Consider the following 24,617-nt stretch of genomic DNA (forward strand, 5'->3'; position numbering starts at 1 on the left):
TTAATTATGCAATTCGTGAACAAACCAATGACGCAAGAGTCTGGAACTTTTCGACTCGAGTAATTGCAAATTTAATTAGTCGAAGCCGACGCAAACGTTATTAATGGAGAGCCGAAGCCCGAAGGAAAAACTCTAGCTTTTACCACCATTAATCATGTATTCATCGCCCGTGATACTTTTATTCTGGAAAAAAGGTAGCGCGCCACGGGGATTCTGACATAAATCAACCCGGAGAAGTTCGATTTTTGATAAAGTTCCGAGTGTCATCTTTTGAACTGAGCCGATTCTCAGGTTGTTTTATTCAGTAGCGCGCGTCCATCAATCCCGTCATTAAAGATGCACAACGCCGACCCTGACCCCACCGAGCAACGCGATCCTCCATTCACGCCCCTGCTGAGCCGGATCATGAAACCGTAGTAAGCCGACTCCCACTGAAAGTCGTGATTTCGCGTTTTTGCGATCGCAGAAATGCGACGGTCTCCAGCTGCACCCAACCTGACGCACAAACACCATCGACCCTCGAGCATAAATCCGCCCTTAATTGGAAGCTCGAAAAATAACTAGGTCGCTTTTACGGTTGCTGGAACGGATTCATTCGTGTGTATCTAACCTTTGGTCCCGGCCGGACCAGATTCCTTCCTCTTCCGGATTGCTCCGTCTTTTATGTTCTCTCATGTGCGCCCGACAAACTGGAGATCCGTTGAGACATCTCCCTTATAAGCGGACAAAACCCCAATCTAAACGAGGGCTGTTCCCCTAAGACCTACCTGGATGACGAACTTGCACACCTTGCGACCGTGCGAACCGCCCAAATCGAGCGCGGCGTTTCCGCGAAGTGTGCTTAAGCCCTAGATTACGACGGATTTATTAATCCATATAGTTGGCACAAGGTTTGCTCCTCTAGTAAAACCGCGAAAGTGGTGTGCGGCACATTCGCGTCCGCGATTAAAATAGAACAAATAAAACTTGAAAAAGGCACCTTTATCATGACGCTGTCGCTCGAAACAATCGCGTAAATAATTCGCGCCGGCTGCGATGAATAAATTACCGAAGATAATTAATGCAAATTAGTGTCCGCGCAACAAAAAAAACCGTATCTAAAACGGCCCCAATTTATCGGAGTCCATTGAGTGTATTAAAGGGTAGTGTACGTGAGATTACAATGCGTAACAACAAGCGGTTAAAATTCGTAACATATGTATACAATCGACGACGAATTAAAATATAAACGTCCGCTGGTGATTCCGTTTTGACGGGGCACTGATGACACGTTAACGGTATGTTTATTAATGTGCAATTAAGATGGCGCAAATTGTATGCGGCATATGTCAAAACGGGACGCCAAATAAAAAAGTCGGTACTTCCCGCGTTTGTCAGGTCGTCGGGGGTCGGGTCAGATTTTTTTTATGATAATTTTGATCAGTCAAGGTAACTGATTCATACATTTTTTAAACTTCTAATAAAAAGGAATATTAGGTATGCGAGCACAGCGAGCACGTTTAGGTGTTATTGAAAATTACTTGTGAGTTAAATTGTTAGTAATGTCGAAAAATGAGAATTCTAAAAGATTTGTAATTATCTGATGAATCCGTGTTGAGTTTTTACCTTGGGCATCCAGATTTTTGAAAAAAAAGTCAAAATCGTATTTTATAACAATTTTCTGAATTTTCGATTTTTCAGTTTTTCGATTTTTCCGTTTTTCAATTTTTGACGTTTCCAAATTTTCGATTTCTCCTTTTCTCAATTTTTATTTCAGGTTTGGGATTTTTCATTTTTTTATTCTTGAATTTTTCGATTCTTCAACTTTTGGATTTCGAATCTTCGATCTCTCGATTTTTTTACTTTTGAATTTCTCAATTTTTGACGCTTCTAAATTTTCGATTTTTGAATTTCACGAATAATCAATTTTCTGGTTTTTCGACTTTTCGAATTCGCGACCTCCCGATTTTTGGTTGCTTCAGTTTTTTAATTTTTCAATTTTTCGATGTTTCAATTTTCAGTTTTTCCAGGTTTTTGATTTCTTAATTTACCAAGTTTCTGTTTTGAGATTGTACAGTTTTTCGATAATAATTCACGACTTTTCGATTTTGCGATTTCCTGGTTTTTTACTTTTCCAATTTTTCAATTTATAAAAATTTAGATTTTTTAATTTTGCAATATTTTGGTGTTATGATTTCTCAATTTTTCCATTTTTCAATATTTCTATGTTTTAATTTTTGCAATGTTTAAAATTGTAGATTTTTGAATTCTTTGACATTTCTATTCTGTTCTTTTTTGATGTTTCGATTTTTCAATTTCTCGGTTTAAGATTTTTAGATTTTATTATGTATTAAACTTTTCGATACTTATTTCAGTGTTGGTATTTTAAAATTTTTCAATTCCTGTATTTCCCGATTCTTTAAATTTTCGATTTCTCGATTTATTTTATTTATCGATTTCTCAATTTTCTGATGTTTCAGTTTTTCGATTCTTCAGTTTTTCAATTTTTGACATTTTCAAATTTTCGATTTTTCGATTTCTTAATTTCTCCATTAATATATTTTTAAGTTTTTCTTTAGATTTCTCGACTTGTCGATTTTTCAATTTTTCTATTTTTCAGTTTTTGGTTTCTTTAAATGTTCGTTTTCTCGTTTTCTCAATTATAATTTGAATTTTTTATTCTTCAATTTTTCCATTACACAATTTTTCGGTTCCTCAATTCTTCGATTTCAAATTTTCGATCTCTCGATTTTTTTACGTTTGCATTTCACAATTTTTGACGTTTATAAATTTTCGATTTTTGAATTTTACAGATTAATCAATTTTCTGGTTTTATAAATTTTAGAGTTTTCAATTTTTCAATATTTTGATGTCACGATTTTCCAATTTTTCTATTTTTCAGTATTTCTATTCTAATCCCCTCGAATTTTTCAGTTTTTTTGATGTTGCGATATTTCAGATTCTCAATTTATCGAGATTTCGATTTTTCGATTGTTCAATTTCTCGATTTTTTTTCCAATTTTTCAATTTTGGGCTATTTTGACTTCTCGATTTCTCGTTATTTCGTTTCCAGATGTTTCAATTTTTCGACTTTTCGCCTTTTCGATTTTTCAATTAATTTTTCGTCATTTCAGCTTTTTAACTTCTCAGTTTTTCGGTTCTTCAGTTTGTCCGATTTTTCAATTTTTCGATTCTTTAAACTTTGGATTTTTCGATTTGTCGTTTTTTTTTTATTTTTCTGCTTTTCGATTTTTCAGTATTTGGATTTTAAAATTTTAGATTTTTCAATTTTTCACTTTAATAAAATTTCGATATTTCTATTTTTCGATTTTTTAATTTTTAAATTTTTGATTTTTCATTTTAATGATTTTTCAATTTTTGGAGGATTTAAATTTTGCCTTTTCCGATTTTCCAATTTTTCGATTAGTTAAATTTTGGATTTTTCGATTTCTAAATTTTAGATTTTTCAGTTTTTCGAAATTTCTCAATTTATCGGGATTTCGATAGTTCAATTTCTGGATTTTGTAATTTTTCGAGTTCTCAATTTCTCCATTAATATATTTTTTAGTTTTTCTTTAGATTTCTCGACTTGTCGATTTCTCGATTTTTAATTTTTCGACTTTTCAGTTTTTGGTTTCTTTAAATTTTCGATTTCTCGTTTTCTCAATTTTAATTTGAGTTTTTTATTCTTCAATTTTTCCATTACACAATGTTTCGATTCTTCAATTCTTCGATTTCAAATTTTCGATCTCTCGAATTTTTTACTTTTGCATTTCACAATTTTTGACGTTTATAAATTTTAGAGTTTTCAATTTTTCAATATTTTGATGTTACGATTTTCCAATTTTTCTATTTTGGCCTATTTCGACTTCTCGATTTCTCGTTATTTCGTTTCAATTTTTCGACTTTTCGCTTTTTCGATTTTTCAATTAATTTTTCGTCATTTCAGTTGTGGGATTTTTCAGCTTTTTAACTTCTCGGTTTTTCGGTTCTTCAGTTTGGCCGATTTTTCAATTTTTCGATTCTTTAAAATTTGGATTTTTCGATTTGTCGGTTTTTTATTTTTCTTCTTTTCGATTTTTCAGTATTTGGATTTTAAAATTTTAGATTTTGCAATTTTTCACTTTCATAACATTTCGATATTTCTATTTTTCGACTTTTTAATTTTAAAATTTTTGATTTTTCACTTTATGAGTTTTCAATTTTTGGAGAATTTAAATTTAGCCTTTTCCGATTTTCCAATTTTTCGATTAGTTAAATTTTGGATTTTTCGATTTCTAAATTTTAGATTTTTCAGTTTTTCGAATTTTTCAATTTTAGATTTTTCTGAGGATGGTGGATTAATCTTTGTTCCAACCTCCTGGAATTTTTCAGTTTTTTTGATGTTTCGATTTTTCGACTTCTCGGTTTTAGATTTGTAGGTTTTTCAGTTTTTCGATTTCTCAATTTATCGGGATTTCGATAGCTCAATTTCTGGATTTTGAAAATTTTCGATTTATCGATTTTTTTTTTTATTTAATGAGTATTTTTCCAATTTTTCGATTTTCAACTTCGAGTTTGGGCTATTTCGATTCCTCGGTTTTTGGACTTTTCGGCCGTCCGATTTTTCAATTTTTGATTTTCCAATTAATTTTTCGTCATTTCAGTTTTTCAACTTTTTAGTTTTTCGATTCTTCAACTGTCCAATTTTTCGATTCTTTAAAATTTGGATTTTTCAATGTCTAGGTTTTTTGATTTTTCTGCTTTTCAATTTTTCAGTAAGTATTTGGATTTTAAAATTTTAGATTTTTCAAGGTTTCACTTTCCAAATTTGGATAATTAAATTTCTAGATTTTTAGATTTTCAGAACTTCGGTATTTATATTTTTCAGTTTTTTGAATGTCTAAATTTTTGATTTTTCAGGTTATTGGATTTACGATTTTTTGATTCGATTTTCGACATCTCGGTTTTTCAATTTAAAAAATTTTCAACTGGCCGATTTTTAGATTTCTCGATTCTTCAAGTTTTCGTTTTCTTAATTTTTCAATTGTGGGAATTTTTCGTTTTCTCGATTTTTTTAATGTTTCGATTGCTCGATCTTTCTATTTTTAGACTTTTCGGATTTCGATTTTTTGAGGATTTTTTCCTGTTGGCGTCTACTTAAAATATACTTTATATTTCCCGCACAAATTTTCGATATTTTAATTTCAATAAGTCTACAGATTTATTATGATTATTATTATTACATACAACAAAACCTTGGCTTCGTTGAGATTCTTTCTTAATCACTTCTATGGGGCTAAACTGCAAAAAAGATACACTTAGAATGCGAGCGCAGCGAGCATGTGCACGTGTTAAAAAAATATCACTGTTGTTACTGAGAAGCCAAATTTTTAACAAAAAAATTTATTTATCGTCTACAAAAAAGTGAATCAAAAGAACACTTGTGATTATCAAAGTTGGGGCGACCTGAACGTGATCGCTGCGCTCTCATTCTAAGAATATATTGCTTAAAATCCAGAGATTTCAAGCGGTTGAAAGTGGCCACACGGGACGAGAGAGTCCCGCAAGGGTATCGCGAGGGTCCACTACTATTCGCGCAATCGCCTCCTCGACGTGGACCGCGTCGGTGCCCCCAGAGGCCTTCCCTCGCTCTATTTTTATCAAATCGGCAACCCGCCTTCCAAATTAGCGAAAAACCGATCACCCCAAGGCGCTACTCTCGACCCTCTCTTGTTCGAAGCGAAAATCCGGATTTTTCCGATAAGCGGCCGAAAAGGCGACCCTTGAACCGGCACGATTGCGCATACCGTTCCGGTTAATTAACCCACTTCGGCCGGTCTATCTACGTGCGGGCGATTACCGCGGAACGGTTACTTCTAAGTCGTGATTCACAAGTTCCCCACATAAATAAGCATGGATCGAATCTTCGGTAATGCGTTTAAGGGGGCGATCATGCATGACCAAATTCGGGTTATGCAATGGCTTCGTGCTCGCTGCATCTCTGGATCTCGTTGTGGCTCTGCTGGATACGAAGAATGGTCTCTGAATTTCACGCTTAGATCAGCACGGCTCGGGTTAAATCGGATCAGAAAAAAAAAGGTCATTGGACGGTGATGGTGGTTTTCGGACATCACTGAGGTCGCGACGATTTGGATGAAGTACCTTTTCCACTGCTATCGCAACTCCTTCCTCGGCGACCGCAACCGGAAGAAACGGGTTATTCACGCTCCGGGTTTTCTTATCATTGATAGCGTTCTCCAGAAAGCCGAAATTCCGTGGTTAATTCTTCATCCGGCGCGAGTTTCAGCTGTTGGTCGTCCACAAAAGCCGAAATATTTAAGGTAATCGGTGTTTGACCCGGGGGTTGAAACAGTTCGTGTGGTGGTGGTTGTTTTTTTTTAACGTCTGCACGAACGGACTGTCACGGTTTAGGACAGGTGTGACGTTTCCACTGATTTTTAAACAGAAGGTTTTAATGATTTGAGTCATGATTGGCTAATCAAGGCGAATTAGGGGACCGTGAACGGTTGTCACGATTGGTTTATGGATAACGAATTTTGGTTAAAGGAAACAGGAATTGGAAGAAAATTGATGTGGCAAGTGCCGTTATTAGTTTCGTTGTCGAGCAGATGTTGTACGTAAGGTGATTGTGTAGCTTTTCTTGATTGATATCGGCTTGCAGAATATGAAACTGCAGTTTCACAATGCAGCGATAAGATCGGCTTTGGTGCATTTGTTTGTACCGAGTAAAGGTGCATGAATTAAGGTTACGGTCTTCGAGATTGGGATCTACACGGTTTAGGTTTAATAGGTCTTTAACCTTAGAAAGGATAATTATTTTTTATTTTTGCTATTTAGTTAGTTTCACCATAGACATCCAGATTTTTGGAAAACAATCAAAATTGTACAAAATTTTTCAAATTTATTCGTCTCAAAAAATGTATGATGTCATCGCGAAATTTTGGCTCTGAAATATCCAAATATTATGAGTCAAAAAAATTAATGAATGAGGCAAGTTATTTTATTAATTAAATCAAGAACGACTGACTTTATTTTCTCAAAAGTTTGGGAAATAAGTAGTACTGTTATTATCAAATCTCACAATTTTTCGAAAAATCCAGATTTTTTTATATCTTTGATATCAAAATCAATCAGTTTGTCAAATTTTCAATTCCTGGATTTTCCAATTTTTTAATTTTTCAATTTTACCATTTTTGGATTTCAAATTATCCGACTTCTTTAATTTTCAATATTTCGATTTTATAATGTATTTCGTTTTTTCGATTTTGCACTTTCGACTTTAAGCTTTTCAGTTTTTAGTATTTCGATTTATCAATTTTTCGTTTCTTCTCTTCAGTTTTTCAAAGTTCTTAGTTTTCAATTTTTAGATTTTTCAACGTTTTCATTTTATACTTTTTCGTTTCTTTAATTTTGATTTTTCAGTTTTCCAATCAAAAACGACTGACTTTATTTTCTCAAAAGTTTGGGAATATAAGTAGTACTGTTATTATCAAATCTTACAATTTTCGAAAAATCTGGATTTTGATGTCTTTGATATCAAAATCAATCAGTTTTTCAAATTTTCAATTCCTGGATTTTCGAATTTTTTAATTTTTCAATTTTGCCATTTTTGGATTTCAAATTATCCGACTTCTTTAATTTTCAATATTTCGATTTTGTAATGTATTTCGTTTTTTCGATTTTGCACTTTCGAATTTAAGCTTTTCAGTTTTTAGTACTTCGATTTATCAATTTTTCGTTTCTTCTCTTCAGTTTTTCAAAGGTCTTGGTTTTCAATTTTTAGGTTTTTCAAAGTTTTCATTTTATACTTTTTCGTTTCTTCAATTTTGATTTTTCAGTTTACCAATCAAGAACGACTGACTTTATTTTCTCAAAAGTTTGGGAATATAAGTAGTACTGTTATTATCAAATCTTACAATTTTCGAAAAATCTGGATTTTGATATCTTTGATATCAAAATCAATCAGTTTTTCAAATTTTCAATTCCTGGATTTTCCAATTTTTTTATTTTTCAATTTTGCCATTTTTGGATTTCAAATTATCCGACTTCTTTAATTTTCAATATTTCGATTTTATAATGTATTTCGTTTTTTCGATTTTGCACTTTCGAATTTAAGCTTTTCAGTTTTTAATACTTCGATTTATCAATTTTTCGTTTCTTCTCTTCAGTTTTTCAAAGTTCTTGGTTTTCAATTTTTAGGTTTTTCAAAGTTTTCATTTTATACTTTTTCGTTTCTTCAATTTTGATTTTTCAGTTTTCCAATTTTGCAGTTTTTTCATTCTTTTTATTCGAATAGTTGAAAAATCGAAAAATTCAAAGTCGAAAAACTAAAAAATCTCAAAAAATTGAAAAATCGAAAAACTGAAAAAACGAAAATTTGAAAACTAAAAATCGAAAAAATTAATGGATCGAAAAATTGGAAAGAAGAAAAAACGAATGCAATTAAAAAATTGGAAAACCCAAACATTATCAAATCGAAAAATTATAGCATCCGCAAAATTGTAAGTAACATCGAAAAACTTTCACATTGAAAGATCGAAAAATTGAAAAACCTAATAAACGAAAAAATTTAAAAGTACTATAACTGAAAAAAGGAAAAATTCTAAAATCTTGAAATTGATAAAGTATCTTTTTTAAATTATGATTATTTTTACACATTTAAAATGAAAACTAGAAAAATTGTAAATTAACGATTGAACAAACGAAATATTAAAAAATCGAGAAACGGAAAAATTAAAAATTTTAAAATTCGAAAAATTGGAAAATAAAAATATCAAAGGACCAAAAACCTAAAAATCGAAAATTTTAAATTTAAAAAAGTTGAAAAATTTAAATGTCGAAAAATTGAGAAATCGAAACATCAAAAAATCGGGGAAGATTTAAAAACTCGAAAGTTTAAAAAATCACTAAACTGAAAAGTAAAAATTTTGAAATTCGAAAAATTCAAAAATAGAAATATTTTGAAACTGAAAAATTATATAAAATCGGAACATTGAAAAATCGAAAAATTGTAAAAATAAAGGAAAGAAAATACCAAAAAAAGAAATTGAAAATTTAAAGAAATGAAAAATTGAAAAGGTGTTAAAACCCGATAACTGAATAATGCAAAATTCTAAAATCGTAAAATTGAAACAGTGAAACATTTTAAAAAATTATTGCATATCTATTTAAAGTGAAAACCAGGAAAAACTAAATAAAAATTTGAAGAAACGAAAAATTAAAGAACATAAAAGTTTAAAATCGAAAAAATGCAAATCCAGAAATAGAAAATTTTCACACGGAGAAAAAGAAAGCTAAAAAATCAAAACATTGAAAAACTGAAAAATTGAAATCTCGGGAAACTCAAATTGAAAAACTGCAAAATCTAAAACTTCAAAAATTCAGAAGTTGTAAAATTAAAAACTGAAGAACAGAAAAAATTAAAAATTGACCAATTGAAAAATTAAATACTGTCAAATTGAAAAATTAAAATCAAAAATTGAAAAACCTAATAAACGAAAAATTTTAAAAAAATCTAATAATTGAAAAATTGAAAAATTCTAAAATCTTGAAATTGATAAAGTATCTATTTTAAATTATGATTATTTTTACACATTTAAAATGAAAAATAGAAAAATTGTAAATTAACAATTGAATAAACGAAATATTAAAAAATCGAGAAACAGAAAAATCAAAAATTTAAAAATTGGAAAAATTGGAAAATAGAAATATCAAATGACCAAAAAACCTAAAAATCGAAAATTTTAAATTTAAAAAAGTTGAAAAATTTAAATGCCGAAAAATTGAGAAATCGAAACATCAAAAAATCGGGGAAGATTTAAAAATTTGAAAGTTTAAAGAATCACGAAACTGAAAAATAAAAAATTTTGAAATTCGAAAAATTGAAAAATAGAAATATGGAACAACTGAAATCTAAAAATCGAAAACCCAGTTTTAAAATAGGAACTCGAAGAGTTGCAATCGTAAAATTGAAACAAAAAAACGAAAAAAATCGAAAGACAAGAAACGCAAAAATGAAAAATTGAAGCTGATAAAAATTATATAAAATCGGAACATTGAAAAATCGAAAAATTGTAAAAATAAAGGAAAGAATATACCGAAACAAGAAATTAACAATCGAAAATTTGAAGAAATGAAAAATTGAAAAGGTGTTAAAATCCGATAACCGAATAATGAAAAAATTCTAAAATCGTAAAATGAAACAGTGAAACATTTAAAAAAATTATTGCATATCTATTTAAAGTGAAAACCAGGAAAAACTGTAAATAAAAATTTGAAGAAACGAAAAATTAAAAAATAAAACTTGAAAATCGAAAAAATGCAAATCCAGAAATAGAAAATTTTCACATGGAGAAAAAGAAAGCTAAAAAATCAAAACATTGATAAACTGAAAAATTGAAAAAAAAAAGAAATAAAAAACCGAAACAAAATATTGAAACTTCGAAAAATTGAGAATTCGTGAAAGTGTAAATCGAAAAGTTGAAACAAAAACAAATGAAAAATTGAAAAAATGCGAATCGAAAAATCGAAGAAACGAAAAATTATAAAATCGGATCATTGAAAAATCGAAAATTTGAAAAGTTCAAAAATTGAAACTCGTGAAATTACAAATCGAAAAATTCCAGAAATCTAAAAATTGAAATGTCCAAAAGTTGGAAAATCGAAAAACTCGAAGTGTTGCACGTAAAATTGAAGAAACAAAAATAAATGAAAAAACTTTAAAATACAATAATTGAAAAAAAATATAAGATTGGCAAAGTGAAAAAAATTTGAACTTGAAACTGAAATGAAAACTAGAAAAATTGGAAACGAAAATTGATGAAGCGAAAAATTAAAAATTCGAAAAGTTGAAAAATCGAAAAATTTAAAAATTTTACATTGAAAAAAAGCATAATTAAAAGTTGAAAATTAGTGAAACTGCAAATCGAAAAATTAGAAAATCAAAAAAATGAAACATTCAAAAGTTGGAAAGTCGAAAAACTGGAAATTTTAACAAAATTGAAAAAAAATGAAAACTCCCAAAGTTGCATAATCGGAACATTGTAAAATCGAAAAATTATAAGAATAAACAAAATAAAGAATCGAAACGAAAAATTGTAAATCGAAAAATTAAAGAAACGGAAAATTGAAAAAACAAACAATTACAAAATCGGAACATCCAGAAATTGTAAAAATAAAGAAAATAAACCGAAACGAAAAATTGAAGAATAAAAAATCGGAAAAATGGAAAGTCGAATAAATGAAAAAGCTTTAAAATTCAAAAATTGAAAAAGATTAAGAAATTTAAAAACTGAAAAATTGTGTACAATATTGTCACATTAAAAATGAAAACTAGAAAAATTGCAAAACAAAAATTGATGAAGCGAAATATTAAGAAATCTTGAAAGTTGAAAAATCGGAAAATTTAAAAATTTTACGTTGTAAAAAAGAAAAATTATAAAATCAAAACAATGAAACACAAGAAATTGAAAATATAAAAAACTTAAACGAAAAATTGAAGAAATGAAAACTGAAAAATCGATAATTGAAAAATTAAAAATCGAAAACTTTTGAAACTGCAAATCAACAAATTGTAGAATCTAAAAAATTAAATATTCAAATTAAATAAAATTAAAATTTGTAAAACAAAAAATTGTAAAGTCGAAATATTGAAAAACAAAATAATTGAAATCTAAAACTTCAAAAATTCAGAAGTTGTAAAATTGAAAACTGAAGAAACAAAAAATGAAAAATTGACCAACTGAAAAATTCAAGTCAAAGTGTTGTCTACATCACTAATTTTTACTAGAGGTAATCAGGAAACAAAAATCGCAAAAAAATATATGATTTTTAATATAATTTTATAATCCATCCGTTTACCAGAAACTCCACAGACACAAAGTCCACGTGGATCGCCTACGTAGGTACACATTAAAATTAGGTTGGAAGCCGCACAAAAACAAAGCAATTTTTCTTATCGCTCGCTGCGCTTACATAAAACCTTCTGCAATGTTTAAATGAAGACATTCTGTTTACACTGACGCCGCATTACATGTGAAACACAAACTCCATTGTAAATTCCACGCCATACAAGTCTCATAACACTTGTAAATAAAGTATCGCCTGCATCCTGTCTTGAAAATATCTCTCATGATTTATGCAATACTTATAAATAATTCTGGCACATGTGTTGGTGTTAATTGCAGAAATCGCACTGACAACACTTAAGCAGTCATTTTCAAACAGTTTTTTTTTCCTTGCAATGCGATTACGGTAATTAGGTCATCAGTTGAATTAGAAGCCCCGACGAAACCTCGCCTCGCGAAATAAAAATAATAACGAAGGGCATCGAACAAAAATAATGCGGGAAATAGTTCAAGTATTTTTAAATTTGCGGTCGAAAGTGCACGCAAAAGTGAAACGGGAGCGAATTTGCAATTCTGGGTGAAAGTGGAGTTGGCTTTGTTGTTCGGCACGGGAAATGTGCTTATTTGACTTATTTTTTCACTTCCTGGGTCGAGAGTTTGGTAATGAGGTGGGTAAGTTTGGGTTGGAAGCCGAAATCCTTTTTCGGACTACTCGTATCTGCGTTCACTGTTTCGGGTCGTGCATCATGCATTTATAATCTTTTATTTAAACAATGATGATGCACTTAGCTCGTAATGAATGATTTCAGAGTTCGTGGTTTTCTTGTTGGCTGATTACAAATGTTTACACAGGAAAATTAAAATTCCTTTAAAATTGTAGAGTTGACGTTCTTATTTTGATTATCTTTGACCGATACATTTCTAGCCAGTAGATTTTGATTTCGGTAATCTGAAATACGAGTAAATAAATAAATACTGTAGGTAAATAACGCAATAGACGCAGTGACCAGTTTTAAACCAAATTTATGGAAAAGTCGATACTGATATTTTATCGTCGGAACGTTTTAAAGAAACTGAAATGAACTGTAAACAATAAAAATTAAGGCAAATTACACTCTCTGGCTTTGTTTTCCATTTCCATGTGAACTCCTTAAAACGCAAAAATAACAATATAATTTTTTCGATATCTAGATATTGAAACATCTTGTGCCTCGCCTCATCAGCTTTTTAACTCATGAGAAGCTTCCTAAACACATGTGCACTCCAGTCTAAAGATAAACAACCCAATATATATTGCGTTCGAATCATAGACAGTGGCAGTATGGGTGGTTAAAGTATGATACGTTAATGAATTCAAGAAAAATTGAAAAACCGAAAGATCGAAAAATCCAAAAGCTAGAACATAGAAAAACTGAAAAAACGGAAAATTGAAGAATCGAAAAACTGAAAAATCTAAAAATTGAGACATTCCAAAAGTGAAAAGTCGAAAAATCGAAACAACTAAAGCTCGAGAAATGAAAAAACTGAAAAATCGAAGAATTTAAACACCGAAAAATCGAAAAATCAAAAATTATAAAAATCGGAAAATTGAAAAACCGAAAAATCTATAACCGAGAAGTCGAAAAATCGAACGATCGAGAAATAGAAACATCAAAAAACAGAAAAATCGAAGAATTCGAAGAATTGAAAAATCGATAATTAAAACAACTAAAATCATAAAGATTGAAAATTAAAATATCGAAAACTGGAAGAATTGAAATGAAAAATCGAGATATCGAAAAATTAATAAATCGAGAAATCAAAAGTTGGAAAAATTGAAAAATCGAAGGAATATCGAAACATCAAAAACATCGGATAACTGTGAAAACTAAAATTTAAAAATCGGAAAAGATAAAAATGGAGGAATCGAAAACTCCAAAAATTGAAGAGCCGAAAAATTGAAAAATCAAAAAGTGAAAAAATCGAATAATTGGAAAATCAAAAATTTTACAAATTGGAATATTGAAGAATTGAAAAATCCCAAAAACTGAAATATCGAAAAATTGGGGAATCGAAAGTTAAAAAATTGAGAAATCGAAAAAGTAAAACATTGAGAAATCTAAAATCGAAAGATCGAGCAATCGAAACATCAAAAAAATCGATAAAAATCCAAAAACCGAAAAATCGAAAAATTGAGACATTGAAACTGAAATGATGAAAAATTGAGAAATTGGAAAATTGAAAAGTCGGAGTTTCGAAAAATTGGAAAATTGAAAAGTCGATAAATCGAAGCACCGAAAAATTAGAAAATTGAAACGTCGAGAAAAGAAACATCAAAAAATCGAGAAAACGAAAATTCAAAAAATCCAAAAATTGAGAAATCGAAAAAGCTCAAAATGAAAAAGTTAAAAATTGAAAAAATTTAAAAGTGTATAATAAAAAAAGTCGATAATTCGAAAAATTTAAAACTGTAAATAGAGAAATCGAAAAAATAAAAATTTAAGAAATCAGAAAATTGAAAACCTGAAAAATCTAAAACCTAGAAGCCGAAAAAAACAGAAGGATCTAAAATTGAAAAATTCGAAAAATCTAAAATCAAAAAAATTGAAAATTAAAACATCGAAAAAATTGAAAAAATTGAAAATTCTAAAAATTCAAGAATCGAAACATCATAAAATTTGAAAATTCAAAAATGATAATTCGAAAAATCGAGTTATCGAAAAGTCGAAAAATCAAAAAATCGATTAATCGAAGTTTTAGGAACGTCAAAAATTAAAAAATTAGAAAACCGTAAAACAGAAACATCGGAAAATTGAGAATTCAAAAAATAAAAAAATCATGAAATCGGAAATTTGAAGAACCGAGAAATTGAGGAATCGAAAAATTTAATAATCGAGACATTGAAAATCGAGAAATTCAAAAATCGAGAAATCGAAAATTTTACACATCGGAAAATTGAAGAATAATGGAAAAAATGAAAATTCGAATAATCGAGTAATCAAAAAGTCGAAAAACCAAAAAATCGATTAATAGAGAAACTGAAAAATCCAAAATTTAAAAATTCTAAAAATTGAAAAATATAAATATGGAAGAACTGAGAAGTAGAGAAATCAAAAAAGTAAAGATTTTAAAAATTCAAAAATCTAAAATTAAAAAATCGAAAAGTAAAAATTGGGAAATCAGGTCCAAAAATCGAAAAATTCAAGAATCGAAGTATTGAAAAATTCCAAAACTGAAGTATACAAAAAATATCAAATCGAAGAAAAATTGAAAAAAGGAAACATTTTTGAAATCTCAAAAGTGATAAATTAAGAATTCAAAAAATTGAAAAATAAGCTGAACAAATGAAAACTTCAAAAATCGAAATATGTATTAAAGAACTTGAAAATCCAAAAATCGAAAAACCAAAAAATCGGTTAAAAGTGAAATTGAAAAATTGAAAATTTAGAAACTTCAAAAATAGAAAAATCTTAAACTTCAAACACGGGAAAATTGGGAAATCGAAAAATGAAAAATCGAGTAATCGAAGAAAAGTTGAAGAATAAAAATACTGAAATATCAAAAAATTGGGGAATCGAAAGTTGAAAAATCGGGAAATCGAAAAATTGAGAAATAAAATGTAAAAAATCCAGAAATCAAAAAGTTAAGAAACCGAAAAATTAAGTCGAAATATTAGAAAAGTCGAAAAAAGAAAAATATAAATGTGGAAGAACTGAAAAATACAAAAATCGAAAAACTACAAATCTTAAAAATTCAAAAATCTACAATTAAAAAATCGAGAAATCGAAATATTAAAATCCCAAAACTGAAATATAAAAAAATAGAAAATCGATGAAAAATTTAAAAAAGGAAAAATTTTTGAAATCTCAAAAGTGATAAATTATGAATTCAAAAAATTGAAAATTCGAATTGAAAAATAAGCTGAAAAAATGAAAACTTGAAAAATCGAAATATTAAAGAACTTGAAAATCCAAAAATCGAAAAACCAAAAAATCGGTTAACCGTGAAATTGAAAAATTGAAAATTTAGAATCCAGAAGTTGAAGAATAAAAATACTGATATATCAAAAAATTGGGGAATCGAAAGTTGAAAAATCGGGAAATCGAAAAATTGAGAAATAAAATGTAAAAAATCCAGAAATCAAAAAGTTAAGAAACCGAAAAATTAAGTCGAAATATTAGAAAATTCGAAAAATCGAAAAATATAAATGTGGAAGAACTGAAAAATACAAAAATCGAAAAACTACAAATCTTAAAAATTCAAAAATCTACAATTTAAAAATTGAGAAATAAAAAAATTTTAAAAATCCCAAATCTGAAACATCGATAAATTAAGAAATCCGAAAAATTGAAAAATCCAATAATTGAAAAATAAAAACTTGAACAATCGAAAAATTGAGGAATTCAAAAAGTGAAAAATCGAAAAATCGAGAAGTTGAAAAGTCGAAAATTGAAAACTAAAACTGAAACGTTGGAAAATTGAGAATTCAAAAAATGAAAAAATCAAGAAATCAAAAATTTGAATAATCGAGAAATTCAAGAATCCCAATAATGAAATATCAAAAAACTTAGTAATCGAAAAATTGAAAATGGAGAAATTGAAAAATTGAAGAATCGAAAAATTAAAAAATCGAGAAATCGAAAATTTTACATTTCGAAAATGATAATTCGAATAATCACAGGTCTAGAAATAAAAAAGTCGAGAAACTACAAGATTCATGTAATTGAGAAACTGAAAAATAGAGAAATCGAAAAACTAGGGATCTTAAAAATTCAAAAATCTACAATTTAAAAATCGAGAAATCGAAATATTAAAATGCCAAAACTGAAACACAAAAAAATAGAAAAATCAGATAAAAATTGAAAAATTGAAAAAATTTTAAAATCCCTCAACAAGCATCGATAAATTAAGAACTCAAAAAAAATGAAAACTCCAATAATTGAAAAATAAACCCCTGAAAAATCGACAAATTAAGGAATTAAAAAAATGAAAAACCAAAAAAGCGATTATCCGCGAAAATCTAGAAACGTCAAATGTTGAAAATTTGAAAAATCGTAAAATTGAAGTATTGGAAAATTGAAAAATCGAATTGAAAAATAAGCTGAACAAATGAAAACTTGAAAAATCGAAATATTAAAGAACTTGAAAATCCAAAAATCGAAAAACCAAAAAATCGGTAAACGGTGAAATTGAAAAATTGAAAATTTAAAAACTTCAAAAATAGAAAAATCTTAAACTTCAAACACGGGAAAATTGGGAAATCGAAAAATGAAAAATCGAGTAATCGAAGAAAATTTGAAGAATCGAAAAGTTGAAGAATAAAAATACTGAAATATTAAAAAATTGGGGAATCGAAAGTTGAAAAATCGGGAAATCGAAAAATTGAGAAATAAAATGTAAAAAATCCAGAAATCAAAAAGTTAAGAAACCGAAAAATTAAGTCGAAATATTAGAAAATTCGAAAAATCGAAAAATATAAATGTGGAAGAACTGAAAAATACAAAAATCGAAAAACTACAAATCTTAAAAATTCAAAAAACTACAATTTAAAAATTGAGAAATAAAAAAAAAATTCAAAAATCTAATAATTGAAAGATAAAAACTTGAACAATCGAGAAGTTGAAAAGTCGAAAATTGAAAACTAAAACTGAAATGTTGGAAAATTGAGAATTCAAAAAATGAAAAAATCAAGAAATCAAAAATTTGAAGAATCGAGAAATTCAAAAAGTCCAATAATGAAATACCAAAAAAATTAGTAATCGAAAAATTGAAAATGGAGAAATTGAAAAATTGAAGAATCGAAAAATTGAAAAATCGAGAAATCGAAAATTTTAGATTTTGAAAATGATAATTCGAATAATCACAGGTCGAGAAACTACAAGATCCATGTAATAGAGAAACTGAAAAATAGAGAAATCGAAAAACTAGGGATCTTAAAAATTCAAAAATCTACGATTTAAAAATCGAGAAATCGAAATATTAAAATCCCAAAACTGAAACACAAAAAAAAAATAGATCAGGTAAAAATTGAAAAATCGAAACATTTTTAAAATCCCTCCACTGAAACATCGATAAATTAAGAACTCAAAAAAAATTAAAACTCCAATAATTGAAAAATAAACCCCTGAAAAATCGAAAAATTAAGGAATTAAAAAAATGAAAAACCAAAAAAGCGATTATCCGTGAAAATCTAGAAACGTCAAATGTTGAAAATTTGAAAAATCGTAAAATTGAAGTATTGGAAAATTGAAAAATAAGCTGAACAAATGAAAACTTGAAAAATCGAAATATTAAAGAACTTGAAAATCCATAATCGAAAAACCAAAAAATCGGTTAACCGCGAAATTGAAAAATTGAAAATTTAGAAACTTTAAAAATAGAAAAATCTTAAACTTCAAACACGGGAAAATGAGGAAATCGAAAAATGAAAAATCGAGTAATCGAAGAAAATTTGAAGAATCGAGAAGTTGAAGAATAAAAATACTGAAATATCAAAAAATTGGGGAATCGAAAGTTGAAAAATCGGGAAATCGAAAAATTGAGAAATAAAATGTAAAAAATCCAGAAATCATAAAGTTAAGAAACCGAAAAATCAAGTCGAAATATTAGAAAATTCTAAAAATCGAAAAATATAATAGTGGAAGAACTGAAAAATACAAAAATCGAAAAACTACAAATCTTAAAAATTCAAAAATCTACAATTTAAAAATTGAGAAATAAAAATTGAAAAATCCAATAATTGAAAAATAAAAACTTGAACAATCGAGAAGTTGAAAAGTCGAAAATTGAAAACTAAAACTGAAACGTTGGAAAATTGAGAATTCAAAAAATGAAAAAATCAAGAAATCAAAAATTTGAAGAATCGAGAAATTCAAGAATCCCAATAATGAAATATCAAAAAACTTGTAATCGAAAAATTGAAGAATCGAAAAATTGAAAAATCGAGAAATCGAAAATTGTACATTTCGAAAATGATAATTCGAATAATCACAGGTCTAGAAATAAAAAAATCGAGAAACTACAAGATTCATGTAATAGAGAAACTCAAAAATACAGAAATCGAAAAACTAGGGATCTTAAAAATTCAAAAATCTACAATTTAAAAATCCAGAAATCGAAATATTAAAATCTCAAAACTGAAACACAAAACAAAATAGAAAAATCAGATAAAAATTGAAAAATCGAAAAAAATTTAAAATCCCTCAACAAGCATCGATAAATTAAGAACTCAAAAAAAATGAAAACTCCAATAATTGAAAGATAAACCCCTGAAAAATCGAAAAATTAAGGAATTAAAAAAATTAAAAACCAAAAAAGCGATTATCCGCGAAAATCTAGAAACGTCAAATGTTGAAAATTTGAAAAATCGGAAAACTGAAGTATTGGAAAACTGAAAAATTCCAAAACTGGAATATCGAAATATTGAGAAAGAGAAGAAAAATTGAAGAATCAAAAAACTGAAAAATCGAGAAAATTGAAGAATCGAATAATCGAGAAGTGTAGAGAATCAAAAAGTCGAAAGACTAACAGAGAAACTGAAAAATCCAAAATTTAAAAATTTAAAAGATTGAAAACACAAGAATATGGAAGAATTGAAAAACAAAAAATCTAAAAACTAAAAATGTAAAAATCAAGAAATCATAAAGTCCAAAAATCGAAAAGTGAACGAATCGAAATATTGAAAAATCTCAAAACTGAAATACCAAAAAATTGAAAAATCGAAAAATTAAAAAATCCATAACTGAAACATCGATAACTTAAGAAATAAAAAAGTTGAAATATCGAATAATTGAAAAATGAAAACCTGAAAAACCGAAAAATCGAGAAGTCGAGAAATCGAAAAATGAAAAACTTGAGAATTCGAAAAACTGATTAGTCGAAAAATTGTGATGTATTTAAAGTTTTGATTTTTTTTCCCAAAATCTCGATGTTCAACACGGATTCATAAACCGAGTTCAGGACTATGCTACTTTTTAACATTTAAATAACATTTGTTCAACAAATTTCTAAAACGGCATCATCAATTCCGAGCATTCGATTTCGCAATTTCAAAATTAAATTATAAAATGTGATAGAATTTTGATTTTTTTTGCATAATTTTCATAATTGATTCATAAACCACAGATAGAGGAGTACGTTATTTTATAAAATTTGCATTGTAAAATTAGAGGGTGGCGTCATTCCATGGTTGCTGAGTATGACCAGATAAATTTTCCATTTCCAGTGGCGTAGATAATAAAATAGTGGGTACTGTTGTATAATTCTAAATTACATGTTTATAACGTAAATCATAAACATTTATTAAATTATTAAAATCATTATCAAAATCGACTATCTTCATCACAACTACCATCCAAATTAATTATAAGCTCTTCAGTTGGTAGGTCAGTAGTCGTCTCGTTTTTCCAATAATGTTCCTGTCCATTTATCACATGACTAGATACATTTAAACTAATCATTTGCCCTTTTCTCATGTTTACTACCTTTTCATGGAACGGATTAAAGCTTAGTTTGTCCTATACAATTTTACCTGCTTTCGTTAAACTCGGTAGTTTAAATACAATTAGTGCAAATTCTGTATTAAATTTAATTCTATGTCTGTTATTATTCTAGAAAATATTTATCTACCGGGATCCGTGACTACAATTTTGTTTCATTTTGAAATTGTTAGTGTTATTTTAAAAATGTTAGTGTACGTACAAAATTTGACAACAATCGGTCGGGTAGTTTCGGAGTCAAATTAAAATCCAGACAGACGGAAACGTTTATTTGGTTCTTTCATGTTAATTTTAGTTACGATTTAATTTCTAATTAAAGCAATAAATATCGATCCATGAATTTAAATATTCGTGACCATCCATCGTTCAAAAAATTCCCCGGCTTTTCACGTCCACCCCCAACCCGAATTTTTTGCGCCTCGAACGCGAGAAAAGTAAATAAATGACAGATTTTTCCGATCCTTAATCGCTTTCCGTTCGTCCAGCGCCTGCGCCCCCCACAGCCACGAGGTCGCTCACTATGGTGGGGCAAACCGCTCCGGTCCCCTATCGCGACACATTTCACTATAGTATAGTTCGACTGTACAGAGTCCGCGCTCGATCCGGCGCTATCGTGAAAAAATGCCGTGCGTGAAGTGACAGTGCACGATGGTGGACCTAAAAGGCGAAACGTCGGCGACGCCGAAAAAGTCCAAGGGCATATCCATGACGGCCGTGAAGAACTGGCTGCTGCCCGACAAGAAGAACCAAGAAACGCCGAAATTCCAGCGGATGCCGGAGTCCTTCCTCCGCTCGATCCGGAGGAGGTCCTTGAGGGTGAAAAGGACGAAATCGCTCGTGTTGCCGGAAAAAAGAAAGTCCGGTGAGTGAAGTGGTGGTGAAAGTTTCGAGGTATCGGGTGGCCGTCGGTCGCTACCTGTTGGTCGTGCGATTATCGGATTTATGGCGATTTCTCTCATGTTTATGTGTGCGGTAATTGCCGAAAATTGTTTGTTTGTATTTTCGTTAACGGTGTTTTAACTGCTTTTTAATCGGCGCAAGGTTTGGTGGTGGTTCAAGGTTGTGGGTGAAAAAAAACGCGGAAGTTTTGGTTGGGTGCATTGGAGAGTGAAAATCTTGAGTGGATTTGGATGGCAATGAGTGGGATAATGCGAGGAAAAAATTGGTTAATGGTTTAATGATAGGCGGCAATTGATTGCGCAATCGTGCTTCAATTGCATGATTACGTGAGGAAGTTTTGTTGCAACAAAATAATATCGCGGTCGACTGAGAATTCCGTTTAAGGGAATTTAAAAACAAGTTATAGTTTACTGGTTTTTTCGAGGTGTTAATTAAATGGTGAAACATTTAACCGAAAAATATTCAAGTGGATACAATTTTGGAAACGGAGAAAAAAAAAGAAAACTAATTATAATAATTAAGTTCTATGAGCAGTAGCACCATCCTGCTGAAAGTAACCGAGAAGTAACTTATCATCGTGCAATTGTTTTAAAAATTTTATTTATCTTATTGTTGAAATTCTAAGACGTGTAATTTTCGCGTGTCACATCACAATAGCTGAAATTACTTCTCTACCCACGTGGAATGAAATAAAATTGATTCGTAATTGTTTGGAACAACAAATATTTTCGTAAAAATTCTCATCACCTTTTTTATCTTTATTGATTTAAATAAATAAATAAACAACTTGTTCGATTCGGATCGCGACTTGTTTGACCACAGATATAATAAAATTGTAAATAGAGATCCACCCTACGAGTTGGATTTTTTTTAAAGCGGGCTTTTAGATTAAGGTTTATTTTGTTCACATTTATTGAATGGTTATGTAACAACAATTTTTCTACAGCCACGAACTTATTTCCGCGTATAGATACTTGTGTACTTACTTTTAAAAAAATATCAATAGTAGCAGATGTTCTACAATCGGTGAATATGCCAACAAATGCTATATTTATCTACTTTGGAAATGTACCAAAAAAATGTAAGTCGGTTCTTCGAAATGAAACGTGAAGGTGTTAAATGTGTATGAATTAAATCAGGAAAAAATTAAAATAGTTTCTGTTTTTACTGAGTTTTGTTAAATTTAGAGGTTTGTTGGGTCAATTATAAATATTGACCTCACGCTGAGTGCTATACTTACAGATTTCCCTGAGTGGGAGTGAGATAAACTTATAGCGAAATTCTGTAGCCCATTAATGAGCAATGTGGTTAATGACCACGACCTACCATAGATCAACGAATTGCGTTCGGTAATTGAAAAGCCGAAAAATTGAAAGCTGAAAAGTCGAAAACTTGAAAAACCAAGTTGTCAAAAAATCAAAGCAAAAATCGAAAAATTGATAAGTCAAATAAACTTAAAAATCAAATTTTAAAATTCGAAAAATTCAAAAATAAAAAAATTTGGAAGAACGGAAAAATTGAGAAATCCAAAAGTCTAAAATACAAAATTGAAAAAGTGAATTAAAATATGGGGAAACTAAAACGTCAAAAAGTCGAAGAAATGAAAAACTGGAAAATCCAAAATGTGGAAATCGAGAAACAGAAAAATCGAGAAACCAAAAATCAAAAAAGATCGAGAAATTGAAAAGTTGAGAAGCAGAAAAATTGAAAAATCCAAAATTAAAAGGAAGTCTATAAATATAAAAATCAGAAATTTTAAAAACCGGAAAAATGAAAGCCGAAAATTTTTAAACCGATAAGTCGACAGATCGAGAAATAAAACGACCAAGAAAGTAAAAAATCCAAAATTTATAAATTCGAAAAATTGAAAAACAATTAATGAATCGAAGAATTAAAAAATCGCAAAATCGAAGTCAAAAAGTAGAAAAATCAACGTGAAAAATCGAAAAATTGATAATCTAGAAACTGAAATATTGAAAACCAAGAACTTGAAAAAAACTGAAAAATTCCAAAACAGAAATCAAAAAATCTCGAAATCTAAATGTTGAAAAATCGAAATCTAAAAATTTTAAATTTAAAAACGTGAAAAACCTGATTATTTAAAAATTGAAAAAAATTAGAATTCGAAAAATCGATTAATCGGGTAATTGAAACATCGGAGAACTGAGAATTTAAAAAATGAAAAAATCAAGAAATCGAAAATTTGAAGAATCCGAATAATGAAATAACGAAAAATTGAGTAATATATAGAAAAATTGAAAAATCTAGAAATCGAAGAATTGAGAAATCAGTAATTCGAAAAATCCGAAAATTCAGAAAGCCAAAAGTCTAAAATACGAAATTGAAAAAGTGAATTAAAATGTCGGGAAATTAAAACGTCAAAAAGTCGAAGAAATGAAAAACTGAAAAATCGAGAAACCAAAAATAAAAAAATATCGAGAAATTGAAAAGTTGAGAAGCAGAAAAATTGAAAAATCCAAAATTAAAAGGAAGTCTATAAATATAAAAATCATAAATTTTAAAAACTAGAAAAATGAAAGCCGAAAAATTTTAAACCGATAAGTCGAAAGATCGAGAAATAAAAGTAGGTACCAAAAAAGTAAAAAATCCAAAATTTATAAATTCGAAAAATTGAAAAAAAATTAATGAATCCAAGAATTAAAAAATCGAAAAATCGAAGTTGAGAAATAGAAAAGTCAATCTGAAAAATCGAAAAATTGAAAATCTAGAAACTAAAATATTGAACACCAAAAAATTGAAAAAAAACTGAAAAATTCCAAAACAGAAATCTCGAAATCTAAATGTTGAAAAATCGAAATCTAAAAATTTTAAATTTAAAAAATCTGATTACTTAAAAATTGAAAAAAATTAGAATTCGAAAAATCGATTAATCGGGTAATTGAAACATCGGAGAATTGAGAATTTAAAAAATGAAAAAAATCAAGAAATCGAAAAATTAAAAAATCTAGAAATCGAAAAATTGAGAAATCAGTAAGTAGAAATTCCCAAAATTGGGGAATCCTAAAACTGAAACTTCAGTAAATGAAATCGAAAAATTGAAAACTCGCGAAATCGAAAATTTTACAAATCGGAAAATTGAAGGATTGAAATAATCAAAACTGGAATGATTGAGAAGTCTAGAAATCAAAAAGTCGAAGAACCAAAAAATCGATTAATGGAGAAACTGAAAAATCCAAAATTTAAAAATTCAAATAGAGAAATCGAAAAACTAACAATTTTAAATTCCAAATCTAAAATTTAAAAATCAGGGATTCAAAAAGTCCAAAAATCGAAAACTGAAAAATCGAAATATTGAAAAAACCCAAAACTGAAACATCGATAAATTAGAAGTGAAAAAATTGAAAAATCGGGTAATTGAAAAAGTGATGAATTGAAAAATCGGAAAATCTCG

The 24,617-nt window shown here is 28.7% G+C and overlaps 1 protein-coding gene across 2 annotated transcripts in view; it reads left to right on the top strand.

Moving 5' to 3' along the window:
- Positions 1-24,617, top strand: part of LOC135125234 (centaurin-gamma-1A) — a 155,362-nt gene that overhangs the window by 91,955 nt on the left and 38,790 nt on the right. Inside the window, exon 1 of one of the 2 annotated variants that reach the window (XM_064050666.1) lies at positions 20,865-21,167. The exons of the other annotated variant lie outside the window; for it this stretch is intronic. Within the exon in view, the coding sequence (XP_063906736.1) occupies positions 20,954-21,167 (214 nt within the window). The 5' untranslated portion in view covers positions 20,865-20,953. Of the gene's footprint in view, positions 1-20,864; positions 21,168-24,617 lie in introns of those variants that run through there. 2 annotated transcript variants of the gene reach the window in all.

Source organism: Zophobas morio, unplaced genomic scaffold (assembly GCF_036711695.1).
Source record: "Zophobas morio isolate AGI-343-1 ecotype UQ-CSIRO unplaced genomic scaffold, CSIRO_AGI_Zmor_V1 ptg000008l, whole genome shotgun sequence".
NCBI lineage: Eukaryota > Metazoa > Arthropoda > Insecta > Coleoptera > Tenebrionidae > Zophobas > Zophobas morio.